Below are 21,619 nucleotides of genomic sequence, written 5' to 3'. Positions count from 1 at the left end.
ATTATCGAATCGCCGCGTATATTACATTTTGCTTTATTTTCTTTTCAGTTTTTTCTACCGACAAAATGGTCAAAGAGATTACTCTTCTCTTTATTCCATTATCTTTTAATCATCACATGTGTAATAGTTATTATATAATATAGTATTGCCTTACAAAAGTTTGAATGACTCGAATTTTTGGTATTTTCTTTTTAGTTTGGTTTTTTTGGTATGCCTAAATCTATCATTTTATTGTATGAGTAAGAAATCAAGGTGTGTGATTATTCTTTTCAAAAGTATCATTACAAGAAAATGAAGTTTTGTATTTGACATAGTTTGATACTTAGAATTTAGTAGGGTTTTATATTGTATTAACAAACAATTTGTAGTATGAACTATGATGTCTTGCTTTTTTTTAATGCTAGCAAGGGTATTTGCTCATATTTTTAGTAAGAAATTGATTTCTTTCAAAATTTATAATTATCATTCTCAATAAGTGTCATTATCGAAATCAAACCATCAACCTTAGAAATACAAAACCTTTCGAGTATGGCATCGAAAAACGATCTCTATAGTTATTTTAAAACAGGCTTTAGGAATTTATGTATTTATGTAATGTAGTTGGGCTTTTATTGTGAGCCCAACCTAGTACTTCTGAATGAAAGATAAGAGTATAAAGCGCAGTCGTTTTAAAACATCATAATCATCGTTTTCAGTGATAAAGAAACAGAAGCTAAGCGTGTAAAATTGCAACATTCCCAATTAACATTCACCTTCTCTTCTTTCATCTTCTTCGATCTTCAAACTCACTCGCGTTTATCATTAAATGGCTACCGCTTCAGGTACCGTCTTTTTTTTCTCATTCAATTTTGATCCTCTTTTCTAGGGTTTCTATCTCCTACTCCGAATTGTATTATTCGATTCATAATTAGGTTTTTATCGTTTTTTTCTAATTTGGGGATTTGCTCTGGTTTTGTCCATTCATATCTAGAGCATTATTAACATGAAACCTTGGCTGGATTTCAATTCAAAGTTGTTACCTCGTTCCGTGTTCGCTAATTTTTGGAGCCCTATGAACGTAGAATTTTCATATTATTATATTATCATGAAAAAAAACATAATTAATTTGGGGATTCTGTAGTCAATTTAAGATTAAATCGTAGTTAGATTTCAATTCAAAGCTGTTCCTTCTTCACGTGATAGTTAAAATGAAGGATATTTGTTATTAGTTCATGCAACCGAGATGATAATCCTTGTAGGCTCTGGAGAACATGAAGAATTGAAACTTTTCTTCTTTTTTAATTTTTTGACATTTATTTCCTATCGGGATTAGGGTACTGAGCTAATTTGTTTGAAACCCCTTTGTATCATTGTTGAATGGTTTTCTTAATTTTAATTTTAAGGTGACTGATTTTCTTGTTTCCCCCCACTTTAATCGGTATTTGTGTGGTATGATTTTGAAACTTACATGGGATATGGATTGCAGTGGCATTTAAGTCCAGGGAGGACCATCGCAAACAGATTGAGTTGGAGGAAGCACGTAAAGCAGGGCTTGCACCAGCTGAGGTGGATGAAGATGGAAAAGAAATCAATCCTCACATTCCACAATATATGTCATCTGCACCTTGGTATCTTAATGCTGAGAGACCTGTAAGTCTCCTTTCCCCTATACTTTATTGAGATCTTTGTGAAATTGTGATATTTGACTTATAAAAACTAACACCTTCTCTGCGTTTTTTACTTCATAGAGTTTGAAACATCAAAGGAAATGGAAATCTGATCCCAATTACACCAAATCATGGTATGATAGAGGTGCTAAGATTTTTCAGGCAGACAAGTATAGGAAAGGTGCATGTGAGAAGTAAGTGATCACTCTCACTATCACTCGAGTGTGTGTACTCTGTCTTATGTTTGCATATGTGGTGAATGTTCACGAAATTCAGTATTTGGTTTGTGTCTGTAGACGTGACAAGCATAGTTGTTTCCCTTTAGTGTTTGTGTTTTGACTCTGCTTGACTGACAAGTTTTTGCAAGTACTTTAATATTCATTTACTTGTTATAGTTGTGGAGCTATGACGCATGATGCTAAGTCATGCATGGATAGACCACGGAGAGTGGGAGCAAAGTGGACAAACAAGCACATTGCCCCTGATGAGAAGATTGAAACATTTGAGCTTGACTATGATGGCAAACGAGACAGATGGAATGGATATGATGCATCAACATATGCTCGAGTCATTGAGAGGTATGAAGCTAGAGATGAATCTCGTAAGAAGTACTTGAAGGAACAACAGCTGAAGAAATTAGAGAAAAATGACCAAGATGGTGAAGATGTTGCAAGTGATGAGGATGAAGATGAAGATGATCTTAGGGTAGATGAGGCGAAGGTTGATGAGAGCAAACAAATGGACTTTGCCAAGGTTGAGAAGCGTGTCCGTACAACTGGTGGTGGGAGTACAGGGACTGTGAGGTAATTTTTATGTTATCATCATTTTAATATCACTTCCGTTATTTATCTTTAGATGAATTGTAATTGAAATACCTTTCTCTTCAGGAACCTACGTATTCGAGAGGATACTGCAAAATATCTTCTCAATCTTGATGTCAATTCTGCACATTATGATCCCAAGACCCGGTCCATGCGTGAAGATCCTCTTCCAGATGCAGATCCACATGAAAAGTTTTACTTGGTGACTACCCTCAAGAATAATTGTTTTTCGAAAATTCTACAATTTGTTTTTTTGCAGCTGCATGTTAATCTTTTATTTGCATTGAATATGTTTTTGTACTATAGGGTGATAACCAATATAGAAATAGTGGTCAAGCTTTGGAATTCAAGGAATTAAACCTCCATGCTTGGGAAGCATTTGACAAGGGGCAAGATGTTCACATGCAAGCGGCTCCATCCCAAGCTGAATTGCTCTATAAGAATTTTAAGGTCATGAAGGACAAATTGAAGTCTCAAACAAAGGACACTGTCCTGGAGAAGTATGGCAATGCAGCTGATGAGGACAAACTTCCAAGAGAACTTCTGCTGGGTCAGAGTGAGAGGCAAGTTGAGTATGATCGCGCTGGTAGAATTATTAAGGGACAGGTAACTTATGCATTCTAAATTTTTATAGTCCATCTAAACTTGAACTTGCATACGAATCATATAAAATCATTAAAATGCCTGTTATTTGATCTGTTCCTTTTAAGATTTAGATAAAGTTATCTATCTGATCTTTTCCTACAGGAGTTAGCAATTCCTAGGAGCAAATATGATGAGGATGTTTATATTAACAACCATACTACTGTTTGGGGCTCGTGGTGGAAGGATCACCAGTGGGGTTTTAAGTGCTGCAAGCAGACAATACGGAATAGTTATTGCACTGGTGCCGCTGGTATTGAGGCTGCTGAGGCTGCAAGTGATCTTATGAGAGCTAATATTGCCCGTAAGGAGTCTGCTGCAGGTTCGTACATCAATTCCTTTCCTTTGTTGTTATTAGTTGTTATTTTCTTCTTCCATTTTATGTTTCTATTTGTCATGCTCTCTTTATTAACCTTGAATTATTTTGATGAATGTGTACAGAAGATACTACACTAGTGGAAGAGAAAAGGTTTGCTACATGGGGTACTGAGGTCCCAGATGACCTAGTCCTGGATGAAAAGTTGCTTGCTGATGCACTAAAAAAGGTAAATATTAGTCTTATTATTCATATATGTCTTGGCTCCTTAATATGCCTCTGTTTTTTAAAACTTATTATTTTCATTTTTTGTGCTTATTCTATCTCCTAGGGAATTAATTATCGTTCTGTGCCAAATTTCTTCTTTTAATCGTAATTACCAAGTGAAGAGATATTTATTTGTAGTTCTTAGACTAAAAAAAAGATGGCATGTGTTTTAGGTCTAGGCTACAACATTTATGCTATGGTGTAACTTTTTTATAACTTTTCTGGAACCATTCAATCTTTTGAGGTGATTAATTGAAATATGTATCTGAGAATGTTGTGCTGATGGATGAAAGATTGATTTTTCACAGGAAGATCAAAGAAAGAGAGAAGAAAAAGATGAGAGGAAGCGTAAATACAACGTTAGATGGAACGACGAGGTATGTTTTTTTCATGCCATTGGTTGAGAATTGTCTATTATATACATGCTCCCTTGTTCATATTCTTAAATGGTCTCGATGCCTCAGGTTACTGCTGAGGACATGGAGGCATACAGGATGAAGAAAGTACACCATGATGATCCTATGAAGGACTTGCTGCACTAAGCTTGGAGAAGGCCAAAAATGGCTGCATTTCTTTCCTTACATGTTCACAAGTGTGGAACTATTGTTGTTTGTATAGCTTTGTGACAAGTTACCAGTGTGAACGTATTATGTTGCTCTGAGAATACCTTGTCATTTTATTTTAATGACTCAGTTATGTTAATTGCTTAATTACTATGTTGGTCTAGTTCTTTATTATGTATCAATTGCTAGCGAAATTATTGCAAGGTTGATCAATAATACTATGACACTTAAGTGGTGAGAGAAGAATGGAGCAGACTAACTATTTCTGAAATATTATAAGTACACTTGTTATAACTTTATATGTAGAACATACCATTTTATGTATAGTCTAAATATGAAACCAAGCATTTCCATAATGTTATTGGTTCATGCCTTTTTTTCTAATTTCTGTTAGATGAGTGATACTTGAGCTAAACTCTCAGTGCCTCACCATAGGATTGAATGGACTAGAATTACAGGAAGATTATTGAAAGAGAAGATAAAAACTGCAATGTGGTATAAACAGTTTGTTTGTGTTGAACAACATTAACAAAGAAAACGACTTCACATTGTAGTATTGAGGTATGAACAGTAAAAATACAATCCATATCTGTGGTGATTATGGTTTATAAGAAGAAAATTAATGATTAAATGAAAAAACCTGATGAGTAATGCACAATTAGTAGTAATTCTCATTTCATGATCGTATTATCAACCATGTGATCTTCCAAGATCACATCAAAGAGTACTGATTTCTGATCTATACAACCAAAACACAGAAAAGGGGTAAAAGGTATATGGTGGTAGCCAATTCAAATGACTAATAACAGCTCATTACCCTTCCCAACATTAACTAAACGCATCTTTGGTTCATATATTCAAAAATAATATAGTAAATTGGACAGAGAAGCAATATGAATCAAAGTTTAAAAGCAAGCCTGGTTAGCCAATGAGAATTGCTTGGCTTGAGAAGCAGCTGCAACCTCAGAGACCAAAGCTTGTATGATCAAAGTCTTGATCTGCCATGGCTTGTAAGGGAAACCTTCCCTTGCATAAGAGTTAAGCAATGCTGCACTCCCTTCCTTCACCAACCCTCCAAAGGGGTTCTCCTCCTCATCATTCCTCCCTGTTGCTTCCACCAATGTTAGGTCCACTCTGTATCGTTCGTATACCCTCGACCCGAACACATTCGACACCGTTGATGTCTCTGGAACCATCCTCGGCCACGCCTCTCTCCTCCCGCTCCAAAACCTAACCACAACATACATCCATGAGTATAAGTGATATTCTCACACTTTCTTCCTCACATTGTTTTGGCTAATTAAGTCAACAACACATTGTCCTCACACCCTTTTTACACCATGCTTATACCCATAGTTCAACAACACATTGTTATTTTCAGAGCAAAAGTCGTTTAATCAATTATTATGACCCAAATGTAAAAGGGATTTGAGATAAACATGTTTCTACACATATACATACATAACATCAGAAAAATATTATTTCACATCATATACACATCATATACACATATATTTGTTGCTTTTAACGTGCATCTAACTATCTAAGCATTTTCATGGCCAAATCAGAGTAAACATATATAACAAAAACACTAAGAAATCACTGAGTGCAGAGTGATAGAAGTGTGATGTAGCATTGCTATTGGTTACACTAACAGCATTGACATGTTGGAGAACAACCTTAACAGGAACGACATGTGTGCCTTGGAGTAAAAAAGAGATTGAATATCTTACTGAGGAGTGCATCTTCCTGTGCTCCTGGTGTAGAGAAATCCAGGCCTATGAGCAGCTGCTACCACTGAAGATAAGAGAAGACAAAAGAGTGTGCACCACAATATTGAACTCATCTTTGTGATGTTGAAGCTTATGCTGATATTTGAACTACTCCCTAATACTGGTTGCTATAAAAGTCCATTTATTTATCTAGGAAGAGAAGGAAATGGATCTGAATAATTGAGATTTCGTGTAGATTTGGTTTATACTAAGTTTGAAGGATACATTTCAAAAATGTTGACTCTGGTCTTTCTACTACTTTATAGGAACACGTGAAGGTGCATGGACAAGGTTACCCCTATGTCAGATTCAAAATTAATCATTAGATGTAGCAAACAAATGTAAATATAAGAAATGTGTTAGGTTGAAAGGTTAATGAATTAACAATGTACATTATTTATATAATATAAGAAATAAAACTGATACAGAAAATAATAAGACAATGAGTCACAGATGTTTTTGAACTGAAAAGTCCACAAAATAAAGAGTAATCTAATTCCTTCTATCTCTACACAGTACAGACAACAGAAATCAAGAGTTATTTACTTTATCTATTGTTTTACTTTTTCCATTAATCATTGATAGAATATGTATTTTTATGTTATCCCTTTTTTATTGAAAATTGAAGAAGCTAATTGAATTTTTTCTGTGTGTAATATTTTAGCTCAATTATGTTCCTTATATCATCATGTATGACCTTGTTATTTATAAAATAAAAAAGAACATTGCACTTGATAGAAAATCAAAGTGTTGCAATGAAAATTCCCTTTTATTTATTTATGCTCTTAGCCACAAAAGTTTCTTCATGATTCGGGATAAAAAGGGTACTCATCACATATATTTTTACATTTAACAAAAGGCATCTAAGCCTTTGCTATCTTATTCATCATCATAATTTTATTATTAACTGTGGGAAACACATAAAAAGAGAAGGTTTATGGTGTTTCTAAGCCACTGCTCTGAGTTGAGACTGAGGTGGTGGAACCAGAAACTTGTAAGGGTTGTTGTTCTTGAGTTGTCTAGCTTGGTCCCTATCCAAGTTGAATGCATGTGCAACCACATCCAAAGGCAAAGCTCTTATGCTAGAGGTAAGCCCAGCAAGGGCTGCAATCTGAGGTATATCATTTGTCTTGAATGCCACATAACTGAAAAACCATAATATTTCATAAACATCAATCAATTATGAGACAACATTTTATATGTTCATAAATATTATTAACTCTACCTGAAATTGTCATCAAGGGACTTTATAGCTACAGCATAGTTTTGTGGTATTGTTAGGACTTGACCCTCATTCAGTTCCCCATTGAATACAGCATTGCCACTACAATCCACAACTTGGAACCATGCACTTCCATTCAATACATATAATATGCTGTTGGCGTTCACGTTGTAGTAAGGTACAAACATAGCATTCTACACCAACACAACATCCATTCATGGTTAATCCATTAATAGTGTATAAATGATGATAAGTTTATGAAGAAGAATTACTTACTTTGTAGATAGATCCATGTTCAGCAGCAAGTCCAAGCCAACGAAGGATTGGGAAGTCGAGGCTAGTGAGTGTTTTGAGCCTGCCAGCTTGAGGGTTGTATGCATCAGGAGATGTAGATTGACCAATGTTGTGGCGAAGTTTCAATGTGCAAAGTGTCTCCTCAAGTCCGTTTCTATCTTCACGGTGGTGGTGAGGGCGACGAACTCTCCTTACTTGGTGGCTCCATTCCTCTTCCTCCTCCTCCTCTTCATGGTGGTGGGGGCGGTGGCGACGACGATCTCCTCTCCTTTCCTCCTCCTCTTCTTCTTCTTCTTCTTCTTCCTCTCTTCCTTGTCTTGGTCGCAATGTTGGAGGGCTTATAACTTTGAGACCTTCTTTCACTTCCACAATGCTTCCTTCTCTATCATCATTCTTACCTTTTATGTTTCTCACTATCTCCCTATCAACACTGAAAGCTTCTTCTAGGAATTCATCATTGAAGCCACTCAGAACATTACCACCTTCATTTCCTCCCTCTTGTTGTTGCCCTTGTCCTCCTTCTTTCTGTTGATATTGTAGAAACTCTTGTTCTTGGTTACCAGAAAGATAGAATCTCTGTCAAGTATATAATACACATGTCATGAAATTTTTTACTATGATTATTTCATGTTACATACAAAGTGAATAGTTAGTTATTACCCTAGGAATCTGGTCGAGTTGGTTATCAAGGTTAGTGGTGTCAATAAGAGTAATAGCAATAACAGGAGTTTGTTCATTGTTGTACATCCAGAAAGGAACACCAGTAGGCACTGCTATTATGTCACCTTCTCTGAAGTGTTCCACCTTTTGGTGACGGTCTTGTGGCCTAGGACCTTGCCCTTGTTCTTGTTCCTGTGGTTCTTCATATGTCTCACGACAACCAGGGAAAATCAAGCCAAATATTCCCCTTCCTGTAGTTATATATAGTGTTATTATTGCATGCATGCATACACAAAAAAACCATTACTTAGTAACATAAGTAACAAGAGATATATGTGTGAAATTTTGAAGAAGATGGACCTTGTTGGATGTAAATTTCTTGGGGTGCATTGGTGTAGAAAGGCCTTCTGAGTCCATTACGTTGAATGGTGCAACGAGAGAGTGCAACACCAGCACACCTTAGTTGATCATTGTTGGGGTTCCATGTCTCTATGGTTCCAGCTTCAGACTTTACACTGTTATCAGGTTCAAGTGCATTCAAACGTTGGAACTGGCACTCATTTTGCTGTGGCTGCTGTCTAAACGTGGAAGCAAAACACCCACTGAAAAGAAGGAAAAGTGAGAGTGCAAGAAGCTTATTAGCCATTAAGGACAATTTCAAAGAATGTTTTGTTGGGTGTGATGTGGATAACATGAGGCTTGGTTTGGTTTTATTTATAGTGAAGTAAGGAGGGTTGTGGAGGGACACGTAAGAGAAGGTGTGGTTATGAGGAATAGACATTCTTCATGCATGCATGGCTATTGAAGGTGTTAGTGTTACACCTCATCAAGTTTGATACGGTATGTGGCCTTTAATGTGTATAACCAAACAATGAGTAAGATTGTTTATATTGCAATTTTCTGCTCAGGTGCAATGCTAGTGGCAGGGACCATTGTTTCCTTTCACAAATGCTGTTTTTTGTTACCTACCCGCAATGATTCAAGTGCTACATGTTTGATTTCTCTTAAGCAAAGTTTCAGGTTCGAATCTTGTGGATAGAAAAAATGTTCGTTGAGATAGTCAGCCCCACGTACCTATGGATGTTCCCGGCTCAAACATGATTGCCTCCGGTACGAGGATACCTGCGGTAAAGAAATACTTCTTTCTGTTTTACCAAATTCAATTTAACTTTTTTTCATTTGTTTTAATAATAATAATCCTGTCTTGCACCGGATTTCACTTCCTGTTATTTATTTTACTGGTTTTAACAAAATTGTGTCTTGGCTTTAAGTTGATTGTTTCTTTGCTATCATTTTGTTTGTCTTGTGTGCCATCTTCAGATCCACCACAATAAATATAACCCTCTTTTTTATCCCTACCTTCTTCTTCTTCTTCTCCTTCTGCCTTTGAACCAAATAATAGTTAAAATAAAAAGGTATAGAAAGGAATAGAAGCAAAAGAAAAGGTGTAGTACCTTGTGCAAAGTAGTTCTCAAGTTTTGGAGAATAGCCTTATGTGTCTTAAAATTGTGTATCTAAACATTCATTTTATCAATTCTTGTCCAATTATATCACAATATACTAGGGAAATAGAGGGGTAACATCTATAAAGGAAAATATTGTGAGCTAATTCTTGATCCAATTCCTCAAATGTGCCCTTAGTTTATTTCATACATGTGCATCAATTAAGGTCTTTCTCTCAAATTAATCAAGGGTTCTAGGGAAGAGAATCAAAATGAGATCATGCATAACTTAAAAGAGTAGGGCCAAACCAAATTAACATTATGAGAAACTAGTATGATCTCTCACAAGATTGAAGTATCACAGCCTTCAGGAGGAAACACCTGCAATGAAGAAACTATAGAGTTCTTACACACTATTAACAACAACAAAATATAATGCTAGAAGAAACATGCCCCCCTTTGCTTTACTCTACTCATTATTTATCTTCCTGCTAGATCCAGCACCATTCTCTTTCGTGCTATCCTCTATTTTGGTTTCAACATGACGATCCTCATCGTTTGCATTGATTTCAAGAGCATTAAACTTTTCAGGCAGCTTCCTTTCAACATTCCGAATAGCTTCAGACTCTTCAGATTCAGGTCTTTCAAGTTGTTTGTTGGGATTTTGAATAGCTTCAGCATTGTTCTTGGCAGTGTCAGCATTTTGAGGTTGTTGTTGGCCAGCAGCTTCCAATTCTTCATATTTTGAAACTAACTGTTGCAGCTCATCGTTAAGATACAAAGCCTCAAAAAGTGTTACTTCATCATTTGTGGTACTTTCCACAATCCCCTTGATGATAGAGAGTGACTGCTTGCACTTATCCAACAAGTTCAGAGTTAGTTCTTCCTGCAACCAAACAAGAATATTTTAAATTCTATTAGTAAACAACGATTCTATACACGGAAAAGGCAACACGTTACGAACTGGAATTCGTACATTGTCCATGGAGCTTGTATATGTAGTAAATGACTTTCAGTATCTAACTCTTACACTATTTTATCCACTTTTTAGTATAGTTCTCCAATCCTATTGGCTGCATTAAATTATGTCACATATTCCTTTTGTACTAATTAGCACAACTCTTCTATATATAGATACATAAATTATCTGACAGTACTAACTAGATTAGAGTGGGGAAAAGGGAAAAAAAAATTCTTTCAATGCCCCATCTCCATTTAGACAGCACCCTTGTATTGAAAGGTAACTTATTTTGGAATTTCAACATTCAAAGATCTGTAGAGACTAGATGATACATACATGATACAAGAAGCATCACGAAGTAGTAAAAAATCACCAATCTATTATTACTCACAGAATGATGCCTTTTTCTTTACCTTCAAAGGTTTTGGCTCTTCCTCAGTATTTAATATGCTAGAGAGCAATTCAAGACTGTTTCGTGCAATCACAAGATGCTCTTTCTTCTCTTCAATTGATATGTGTTGGTCAGAAGAGAAAGATGAATCATTCAAAGCATGAAGTGATCCTGATGGAGGAATAGGGTATATTCCAGGTGGATTTAAACGCTGTTGATCCAAATATGACTCCAAGGTATATGGAGCAGTTGGTGAATTGTCTCCTCCGAAGTCTAGTGGTTCTTCTCTTTCTTTCAAACTCTGCCGTCAACCAAGGAGGATGTAGGAATCAGTTAAACGTGACCAAAGGATGGAGAAGAATCAGACATATAAAAACATAAAAACAAAAGACTACAAAATAACCGAGAACGTGAAGCAGCATGCAGTTATGCACATCAAAATCAAAATTTTGTAAAAGATAAAACTTCCAAGGTTACCAGGGAAATGCTATTTTGACATAGCACACTTATGCAACAATATCTAGAAACTACATTTAACAATAAAAGTCATCTTAGTTCCCAAAACAACAAAGCTGCTGTTCAAAGATAATTCTGAATTTTTCTGAATCAATACAACTTGTATCATCTTCCCTAATACAGTGCTTTGTGGACCAATAGATAATGAAAATACAAGAGTAGCTAACAAGACATCTCAACCATGGATAACCTTAGGGTGAATCATAAAATGCTCCATACGAAAACAGAAAACCTTTTCACAATATGAGCTTGCTCAAAACCTAATTCGAGTTTAATATGACATATTTCGCAAACCTAATTAAAGTATAAAAAGCAGTTTTTACATAAACTATAATTTTGAATCTGATTTAAAATAGCTATTTGATTATTTGAAACTTATTAATCACTTTTTTCATTTCACCCTTGCAGAACTAACTACCAAACAGAGAACTTCATCTTCTTTTGTAATTTACTATATAAAGTCATTCTTTTACACAATTCCAAACTAATTAGATTATATTAAAATCACTTTTTAACAAATGAAGAGGGATCCATTTACACTCAAGTTAAAACTCACCATGTAAGTTTGACGAAAGACAGGAAGATAAGCAAGATCCTGAGACTCGCCCCAAGCCCTGATCAACTGAAAAGCCCTCTTTCTATTATTCCCATCCCCTTCTGGATTCTGTACCAACCTCACCATATCATCAAGCACCTTCTCAGATGCTACTTCAGAGAACACCTTCTCACAATTCATAGCAATAGTTTCCAAAAGGTCAAAGCTAAGCCTTTGAGTAACAGGGCTCTTATGATTAATCCTCCTCTTGATTGCTTTAACAATCTCAGAACCATTGAACTCTTCACTATTGATCATGCCACATATCCTAAGGTTCAGGCTCCAATTTGGCTCATTCAATGCCTCCAACGTAGCGTCATCAACCATCTTTGATTCTGGTGTGGGAGTTTGCAAGATTTCTTTCATTTTTCCGCTCACGATCCGACCCATTTGTGCTCCACCCGTTTTCAGCCTCTCACCTAGTTGTGCTAACTTCAACTTGTCCATTGTTTGTTTCTGACAAAGGTAAAAGGGAACACAAAAGAATATGTCTATATGTCTATATGTATATGTGCCTTTATGCAATAAATAATGAAATATAAAGCAGAGGATTAAAGTGTTGTTTGGTTAAGATTACTTTTGATGGAAAAAAAAACTGTTGCTGCTCCAAAATAAAAATCTGCAGAGGCACAAAGGTATTTGGCAAGAGTATAAGAGGATTTCTACAGCTGTTTTTGAATGAAAAAAAAAAAACACTGAATATTTTAGACCAGATTTTTGGACACTACATTATCTAATAACATGATAATCAAGTAAAACGTTAATTCAGACATTGAGATTACAAAAAATGTCAACTTGGTCTTTGACTTTGCAAATAAATGATTTTGATCCTTGTGAGAATGTTAAAAATATTTTATTAGGGACCCAATTGATTGAATGTTTGAAAAGTAAAGGAACTTTGCAATCTGAAAGAGGAAATTGATTGATTGTGTAAATGAGATGGAGAAAAATGAAGATTTAATTAAGAATATAAAGCAATGAGACCCTAATAGCTAAAATGATAAAGTATGATGATTTAGTTATTATAGTTAATGTGAATAAAGAGAAAGAAAATAAAATATTGCATGAATTGGTGTAGCATAAACACATAATAAGGAGGAAGAAAAGGAGAGAATCAAAACCTGGAAATGGAGAGTGAGAAGGAACCCTAGATTGATAGAATAAGAGAACGAGATTGTGTTGTTGCTTCACCCTGTCCTTTCGCTAGAGGGAGTAGAGTCAAACATAATATTCTCAAATTAAATTTTGTTACCAATCACATGTTTTGATATAGTATTATAAGACCTTACCGGATCTCTAAAACCGCCAAATTTATTTCTCGAAAGTGACACTTATTAAGATATTATGAATCTGAAAGGATTAGTTTTTTACCCAAATGAGTAAATAATACCCTTGTCAGTACCAAAAATATAAATTTTGTTGGCATTCATTCACTTTTTGTTTATTTCGGTTTGTGTGGGTACCCTTCTCAAACTCTTAAAGCTGCTTTTGGATTAGTAGAACTTTACATCAAAATAAAGAATATTATAGATCAAAATAATGTTATTATAGTAATTAAATTTAATGTGAATCTCAAAAAACAAAATAACGTATTACAATATTACATATAAGTGATGTATATTTGTTTTTAAAGTAAATCTATAAATTTAATAATACAAAAAAACTTTTTTGAAACTCATAACTTTTATTATTAAGTTTAAATACAAAATCTTCCAAATCATTTGAATATCTACTAGAAGAATGTTAAAAATTAAGTTTCAAGTTATTAGGAATGAAATGATCATTAGGAATAGTTTTTTTCCTTTAATACTTGAATATGAATTGAAATGTGTTGGTTGGGTTCTAGTTTTATCTTCCCCAACTCATTGAAAAAAATGAACTTTGTTTCATTTTGGTTAAGTTTCAACTTTCCATGACCTGAATACATATATAGAAATTCTTATGTATAATCTTAACTGAGGAAGTTTCTTTTTTGTTAGTGTGAAGAAAGTTCAGCCATCAAAGCTAGCATGTGAAATGGTGTTGTTGGTATTACTTTCACTTATGAAAGGAAGAAAATGTGAAAGAAACTTTGACTTGTGAAATAAAGATGCAACACAAGGACCACCACACATTTTCAAAGAAACAATATATCAATTTGTTTTGTCTAACTCAAAAAATGCCAATAATATCCATGACACTAAATTGTATCATACTTTATTCATGAGATCATATATATGAACTAGAGTTACCACTTTAGGAAAGGTTTTTTCTAACACACCATTAGATTCTGAGTTAGTCTACCAAAATTATACACATATAACTAGTTTAAAGAAAATAAGACAGAAACCTTAAGAAAAAAGATAACATGGTCCTATGTACCAATTTGGTTGAAACTAACTAAAGGCATAATATGACGTGTTGCAAAGGTAATCATGAAAATCAATGGAAAGTTACAATGAGATGAACCATGTCAAAAATTTCACGGGTTGGTGTAGGGTCACATGCTTGCTACAAATACACAGACACATTTTAATGCTTTGGATCTAAATGATGGCTTGGTTATATTGGTGCAATTCAATAGCCAGCAAAATTGTCCCAACCAAGTACTGTTACTCACTATCAAAGGTACTAGTGAATAGTGATGTTCACTTATTTGTATCAAACAAAAAGGGTTATTTATATACATATATGACTTAGCAGAAACTATATATGAATATCATTCTCTTTACTTAATTGCTTAGGTTTGGGACACATGATAAAAACTAGTGAATTAATATATGGAGATTTTAAATATTCAGCCCAGGTTTGAGGTAGAAAAAGAAAAGCCATAGTATAGTAGCATATGGAAGGAATATTAAAATAACATTCCAAACAGATATTTTGCTGACAAAATAACAATTAATTAAGTTCCAATAAAAAACCAATATTCCAGCTATTAGAAAAGTATTTTTGACTATGACTCCATCTTTCATGCAGAAATCTAATACTATTACAAATTTTTGTTGACAAACATTGAAAATTTAAGGATTAAATTAAAACTTTTTTGTTGGATGGCTAACTTACAATTTATTAATAAGATAGATGGATAAAATAGTATTTTTGTAAAGAAAGATTTGATTTTATGTTTTGACATTATAATAATCTATATTTATTACAAACAAAACTTTGGTATGCCAAGTAAATATATTTGTACCAATGTAGATTAATTGCTGGCAGATATTTTGATATGACTAAGTATGATAAAAATAGCTTATCTAATTCGAGAGTTAGGATTTTTATTTGTTAAAATTATTAAAAATTGAGTATATTATAAATGAAAAATAATTTCATACAATAAAAGACACACAAAATCAAAATTTAATGAATTTTGTAAGAAAATAGTAAACAAATATGTCATTAATTAACTCATTTTTCTGCTTTATTATTTGTTTTTTTATCATTATTACTGTTGTTGTTATTTCTTTTCTTAATTTGATCAAAATTTGGCTTTAGTTGTTGGACCTTGTGTCTCAGGCTTTTCCAGGTAGCTTTGTTGGGAAATGAATTCAAGGTATCTATGAACCAAGATTAAGAAGCAACCTTTCATCACTCACCATTCAAATTCACAATTCACTTTGTTTTTTTCGAAACTTCCTATTACCATGGATTGGAATTGACAAGGATCTGTTTTACCTCTTACTTTCAGAACCATGCATATAGGTATGGCATTGCAATTCATCCTAAAGCTTCTATTTTTGCTCACAAAATTCGTTTTTTAAAGAATTTCTCAGGTGCCCTTTTGTTTTTTGATTCATTGGGTCATCTTCTATAAAAAAAATTACCAAAAATCTGAGCTTTTGGGTGGTTTCTGGGTTTTGTGTGGAATAACGAGGGTGCTATAAATATGAGAATTTGCTTAACAAATTGGGTACTTTTTGCCATGTTGCTGTTGAAACTCTTTGTAAGTGATTTCTTAAATTGGTTATAGAAAGGTGAATTTGTGAAATTGCTAATCAAAGAGGATACTTTTGAGTATTTTATTAGTGTATGGTTATTCAAGATGAAGAATTCTATGTCAAAATTGAATTAGGATAGTTTCAGTTGACTTTGTTGTTTTCCCACAATTATTTTAGTGGAACCTCTTTCTTTCTTCTTCAATGGACTTTGACTTGCTTGCACCTTTTTTGTTGGAATAGGCCTGTATAAGCTATTGCATTTGTCCACTTTTAGTAAAATTATTCATAATTATATTTATAACCCTCTTTGTAATTTTGTTTGTAGCATTAGAACCATTTTACCTGCAAGTGAAATCCATTTGTCTTTGCTTTTGTTTCAGTTGGTTCTATTCCAAGCAAATTTATTCATGTTATCTGCTTTCATATGACATTCAAATATGCTTACCTATTAGGCGTACATTTAGCTAAAAAACTTAATTAAGTGCTTATTCATTGACCTTTTTGTTGAAGAGGCTAAGAGGAGCTTACTTTTACAAGCTTCGGTATTGTAGGAAGGTCAAAAGCTACTTTATAGGCCCAAATAAGCTCTTCCAAATGCTCCGTAGAGTCACTAGTTCGATCTGTATTTTTACATGGAAATATTTCTCACCAATGGAATCTTATTTTATCACTAACTTGTTGGACAGTCATAACTCATAACATAACTGGAAGTGGATACTAAATTAAGGTGGAACTATCTTTTGCATCAAGTTATTGTTTGTGTAATATTAGTTTGTTATATTTTTTTGCCATATATCAGGTAAAATGGATACAACTTCAAAGAAATGTCTTATCAACAGCATTTCTCGATTTATTCATCTAGTTTCTTGCCAAAAAGTGAAACCTATGCCCCTTCAGAATAACTGTAATAATATGGTTGGTGTTTTGAAGTGCTTGAAACCAGTGCTTGATGATGTTGTGGATTACAAAATCCCTTTGGATGAAAATCTAAATACAGAATGTGAAGAATTGGATATGCAAGTTAATGAAGCTAGAGAGTTCATCGAAAAATTGAGTTCAAAGATGAGCAAGATTCACGGTGTAAGTAATTACTTGTGTTTTGTTCAAACCAATACTATCGTTCAGCAACTGTTATTCCAATTTGGTTAAGATCCTAAGCTTCTTTGTTGGCATATGAAGGTTGAAAGCAAACAATGAAAACCTCTTCACTGTTTTGTTGGGATTATTTTATTTTCAGGTTCTTCAGAGTGGGGAAATGTTGATTAAATTACAAAGTACTTCACTTGAGATTTGTCACATGCTAGTTAGATGCCTAAACTCACCTCCATATACTTCAGGTTTGGCTAATATTCAGGTATGGGGGAAGAAAATCACACTCCTGTATTTTTCAGGAGTAGTTATTGTCAATTTTTTTGGGTATCTAGTTGATCAATAGAATTGTCAGACTAATTGCTAGAAACTTCTTCAGAAATATATGCAGGAACTTCAGTGTCTTAAGAAGGAAACAGCAGTGGTTTATATAGAAAAAGCGCTTAGAAACCAAAGGGATAATGTCAAACCTTGCTATGAAAATCTAAAGGAAATCATTGATTTACTTGAACTCACATCAAACCAGGAGCTCTTGAAAGAAAGTATTGCTGTGGAAAAGGAAAGATTGAACACTGAAGTCAATAAAATGAAAGGGGAGTTGGATGAAACTAACCAAATTGTGAATCTTGTCTGTGATTTACGTGATTATGCGATGAAAATTGAGTGCCATGAAATCAGAAGTGGTGTCTCTGTCCCACCATACTTCCGATGTCCATTATCGTTGGAACTCATGCTGGATCCTGTTATTGTAGCTTCAGGTCAGACATACGAGAGGCAATCCATCCAAAAGTGGCTTGATCATGGGTTAACTGTTTGTCCAAAGACTCATCAGAGACTTACGCATACGAATCTCATTCCTAATTATACCGTGAAAACTATGATAGTGAATTGGTGTGAGGAAAATAATGTCAAACTTCTCGATAACTCGAAGAACGAGAAATTTTCACATATTTCACCCCCCTCGGATCATTTTCCCCAAGATTTAGACCGTGCGTGTAGTTTTGGATCTTCATGTAGTAGCAATTCCACTTCAAAATCGTCTCTTCAAAGTGGAAAGGCATCTGAGAAGAAAAAGGGTGATATCACTTTCAGATTAAGTGGAGAATCCAATGGACTCCAGAGTGGAGAGACAGAAAAGTTTGAGCAGCAATCCTCAGCACCTTCGTGTAGTCACAGCAGAAGTGAATCATTTTCAAGTTCTATTTCCAGTGCTGATTATGTACTTCCAGTTTCAAAAGAGGCATCAAGGGTATCTAATAAGCATCAAAATGTGGAGTTTTCTGGTGAAACCACAAATCGGTGTCCTGCTTCGCCTGCAAGTAAAGAATTGGTAATTTCTCCTTCATTATCAGGAAAGCTATTTGAAAACCTGGGATCAAAAAATGGAAGGATGCAGGATGGAAATAATTATAATAAGAATGATAATATTATCATTCATAGTCATTCAAAAGTTGATTCTCATCCTGTTTCCAACGTACAATCTGATGAAATGACCCCCGCATCTCATGTCAAAAAGTTGATCGAAGACCTTCACAATCATTCAAATGAAGTACAAACTGCTGCTGCAGAAAAATTGAGGCTCCTTACGAAGCATGACATGGAAAACCGTATCATTGCAGGGAAGAGTGGAGCTATCACGCCTTTACTTTCATTGCTATATTCGGATGTGAAGATAACACAAGAGCATGCCGTAACAGCAGTGCTGAATTTGTCGATAAATGAAGACAACAAGGCCTTGATTATGGAAGCAGGAGCCATAGAGCCACTTATTCATGTTTTGAAGACAGGAAATGACGGTGCCAAGGAGAACTCTGCTGCAGCTCTATTCAGCCTCTCTGTAATAGAAAACAATAAGCCGAAAATCGGCCGTTCTGGTGCAGTTAAGGCTTTGGTGAATCTTCTAGCCTCAGGAACTCTCAGGGGAAAGAAAGATGCTGCTACTGCTTTATTTAACCTATCAATATTTCACGAGAATAAAGCTCGTATTGTTCAAGCTGGAGCGGTGAAGTTTCTGGTTCTGCTGTTGGACCCTGAATGTGGAATGGTTGACAAGGCTGTTGCTCTTTTGGCAAACCTGTCGACAATTTCAGAAGGTCAACTAGAAATTGTGAGGGAAGGGGGCATACCCTTGCTAGTTGAAATTATTGAATCAGGTTCTCAGAGGGGAAAGGAAAATGCTGCTTCCATTCTCTTGCAACTATGTCTTCATAGTCCCAAGTTTTGTACCTTGGTTTTGCAAGAAGGAGCTGTGCCTCCCCTAGTTGCAATATCTCAGTGTGGTACACCAAGAGCTAGAGAAAAGGTACATAGTTAATCATTATTTCGGCTGCTTTGTTTAGATTTACAGAAATGATTGTTTAGAGTCTAGGAACGTTATTTCCGAGAAGCTGAAAAAATCAACTCTCCTAATCAAACAAGCACATCGGTGTCAAGTGATGTTTATTGAATACAAAACTGTATTTTTAAAGAAAACAACTAAACAAACAGGCTCTTTGTCTTTGTTAGTGTGCAAAGTTGAAGCTAAATGTTGAAATCCCGCTTTCTAAGATGTTCTCTTTTATTCATTCTCCCCCTTTCCACCAGAAACAACGAAGGGGGAAACTATAACTCTTTTGTTGTGTTTTGTTTAATATATTTTCTCTTTGATCTGTTGATACCTATCAAGTAGAAAGATAGGAGAAATCGGAATGCATGCGAAAAGTATTTGTTTCATCATGGAAAATTTCGTTAACAAAGAAACTTAGGAGAAGGGTATCATATAAAAGTTGATGGCATACAAGGTAACAAGTGATGGGCATAATCTAAAATGTAAGAGAAAAACTAACATCTTGTTCACATACATGTAGGCACAACAGCTTCTGAGTCATTTTCGTAATCAGCGCGAAGGTGCTAAAGGGAAGGGAAAATCATGAAGAATCCACAATTTTGTTTATTTCATTTCTCTCATTCTCTCCTGTTTTAGTCTATCATTTGTGTCATCATGTTGAGTTATTTATTTTTTTGCACTTGTTGGTATCATGAATTGTTCTCAAGTTCTTAATTTCTTTCTAGTGGTTTGTTTTAGGATGGAAGCAAGATCTGAAACTTTAGCTTGGCTAGATGTACTTATAATGTTCTTTTGTTGGAGTGGCAAGTTCATAATCCCAAGTTACTTTTGTATACATTTGTACATAATGGTGTATAGAATCTTGTGATCTAGCATAAATAATTCTACCTTATTTTGCTGTTTCAGCATTTTGTTGTCTTTTCATTTAATTTATATGGTTATAATGTTTTGCATTTGAAAGTTAATAATGTAACAATAAAAAAATCTGGGCACTATATATTATGATTGGAACAAGAGAAAAGAAAGAAAACCAAAGACACTATTGATTAGTCAATTTATTTAAAAGCATGAAAACAGTACAAGATCACATTAGAAGATTTTTTCATGGACATGCCAGCAAGAATTGGAGGAAAAACAAAAAACTTTCTTTCAAAATCGAATTTTTTTATGTATATTGACAAAACTTTCTTTCAAAGGAATACATGCAAATGATAATTGTAGAAGGAAGTTGAGAAAGTGGGTATAAATGTATTGTCCCTTAGTCCCACCAAATAAAAAATAATATCTATTTCATGGTTCTATACTAATGATTCAAAGAATATGTTTAGTGATGATTTTGAACAAAATCATTATTTTCACTCATTAATATATATTAATGTTAATGGTAAAGATATTATTATTGACAAATGCCTTGACATAAATATGCATCATTGTTAATTTTAGTAGAAATGTCTTGAGAAAGAGAATAGGAATTCATTTAAGCTGATCCTAGATAGAACTATTTTGGGTCTTGGATTAACTACATTTGAAATTGTTTAACCTTGTGTATGTGGATATTCATACCATATATTAGATTATATTTATAGTCTAACATTCATGTGAGGATATTTATGAGGGTAAGAAAGGGACAAATTGATGTTCAGAAATAAAGTTTTATCCTTTTTCCTCAAGAGAAAAGAAAGGTGAAAAGGGGTATTTGTGAGGGGTAATGTTGTCAATTCAAAATGAACTGTCATTGAAGGGTACAGTGTGAAGAAACAGAATCATGTTATTCCCTAAAATTTACCCCTTCAAAGCTTTTTCCTGTCCCTATATCAACCTACTCTCCAACCCTTCTTTCCCTATTTCCTTCAAAGCCCTAACATCTTTTCATTCTCTCTCTCTAAGGTAGAATATAATATATCTAAGGAAGAATATAATATATTATAAACCATTAACAAGTGATGCTGAAAAGTTTTGAGTCTGGTCCACCCTTTTAAGGAAAAAATATCCAATCCCTTAACAATATCAGAAATCAAAGCTACTAAAAAAAACCAATACTACTGTCTTAGGAGCTTTTTCTAGTATTGCTCAATGAAAACTTACATTTGAATAGAGATCAAAGAGGAACACTCCACTCACACTCTCATCACATTCTCAACATCAATATCTTCTTTTGTTTCAACCCTCTATATATATA

The 21,619-nt window shown here is 34.3% G+C and overlaps 5 protein-coding genes across 9 annotated transcripts in view; 2 read left to right on the top strand and 3 right to left on the bottom strand.

Annotated features, from left to right (window-relative positions):
• LOC109348455 (pre-mRNA-splicing factor SLU7-A-like) lies at nucleotides 683-4,429 on the top strand. The gene is made up of 10 exons (XM_019588913.1): nucleotides 683-821; nucleotides 1,466-1,629; nucleotides 1,728-1,840; nucleotides 2,042-2,449; nucleotides 2,534-2,669; nucleotides 2,774-3,073; nucleotides 3,215-3,431; nucleotides 3,551-3,654; nucleotides 4,001-4,069; nucleotides 4,157-4,429. The coding sequence occupies exons 1-10, from the start codon at nucleotides 806-808 to the stop codon at nucleotides 4,232-4,234; spliced, it is 1,605 nt and encodes a 534-aa protein (XP_019444458.1). The 5' UTR covers nucleotides 683-805; the 3' UTR covers nucleotides 4,235-4,429.
• Nucleotides 4,941-6,139, bottom strand: LOC109348456. The gene is made up of 2 exons (XM_019588914.1): nucleotides 5,989-6,139; nucleotides 4,941-5,485 (listed from the first exon to the last, which is right to left on the bottom strand). The coding sequence occupies exons 1-2, from the start codon at nucleotides 6,099-6,101 to the stop codon at nucleotides 5,161-5,163; spliced, it is 438 nt and encodes a 145-aa protein (XP_019444459.1). The 5' UTR covers nucleotides 6,102-6,139; the 3' UTR covers nucleotides 4,941-5,160.
• On the bottom strand, nucleotides 6,776-8,910 carry LOC109348454 (glycinin G1-like). The gene is made up of 5 exons (XM_019588912.1): nucleotides 8,564-8,910; nucleotides 8,204-8,454; nucleotides 7,526-8,119; nucleotides 7,253-7,443; nucleotides 6,776-7,172 (listed from the first exon to the last, which is right to left on the bottom strand). Exons 1-5 carry the CDS (start codon nucleotides 8,895-8,897, stop codon nucleotides 6,974-6,976), a joined length of 1,569 nt encoding a protein of 522 aa, XP_019444457.1. The 5' UTR covers nucleotides 8,898-8,910; the 3' UTR covers nucleotides 6,776-6,973.
• LOC109348447 (protein ROOT PRIMORDIUM DEFECTIVE 1-like) overlaps nucleotides 9,905-21,619 on the bottom strand; it is a 45,647-nt gene continuing 33,932 nt past the window's right edge. For 2 of the 4 annotated variants that reach the window (XM_019588904.1, XM_019588905.1), the window contains 3 exons: nucleotides 12,070-12,564; nucleotides 11,020-11,298; nucleotides 9,905-10,531 (listed from right to left, as the gene is read on the bottom strand). In XM_019588904.1, the coding sequence (XP_019444449.1) occupies nucleotides 10,115-10,531; nucleotides 11,020-11,298; nucleotides 12,070-12,555 (1,182 nt within the window). In that variant the 5' untranslated portion in view covers nucleotides 12,556-12,564 and the 3' untranslated portion in view covers nucleotides 9,905-10,114. Of the gene's footprint in view, nucleotides 10,532-11,019; nucleotides 11,299-12,069; nucleotides 12,565-12,685; nucleotides 12,705-13,229; nucleotides 13,330-21,619 lie in introns of those variants that run through there. The other 2 variants (XM_019588903.1, XM_019588906.1) reach the window with 2 other exon arrangements.
• Nucleotides 15,521-20,343, top strand: LOC109348440 (U-box domain-containing protein 3). 2 transcript variants are annotated; one of them, XM_019588892.1, is made up of 5 exons: nucleotides 15,521-15,789; nucleotides 16,825-17,105; nucleotides 17,263-17,379; nucleotides 17,494-19,416; nucleotides 19,961-20,343. In XM_019588892.1, exons 1-5 carry the CDS (start codon nucleotides 15,780-15,782, stop codon nucleotides 20,024-20,026), a joined length of 2,397 nt encoding a protein of 798 aa, XP_019444437.1. In that variant the 5' UTR covers nucleotides 15,521-15,779; the 3' UTR covers nucleotides 20,027-20,343. The 2 variants fall into 2 exon arrangements, with proteins under 2 accessions (XP_019444437.1, XP_019444438.1); XM_019588893.1 differs by lacking the exon at nucleotides 15,521-15,789 and having other exon boundaries at nucleotides 16,907-16,944; nucleotides 17,037-17,105.

This window comes from Lupinus angustifolius, chromosome LG05, assembly GCF_001865875.1.
Source record: "Lupinus angustifolius cultivar Tanjil chromosome LG05, LupAngTanjil_v1.0, whole genome shotgun sequence".
NCBI lineage: Eukaryota > Viridiplantae > Streptophyta > Magnoliopsida > Fabales > Fabaceae > Lupinus > Lupinus angustifolius.
The sequence above is the reverse complement of the archived record's forward strand: the minus strand, read 5'-3'. Positions and strand labels throughout refer to the sequence as shown.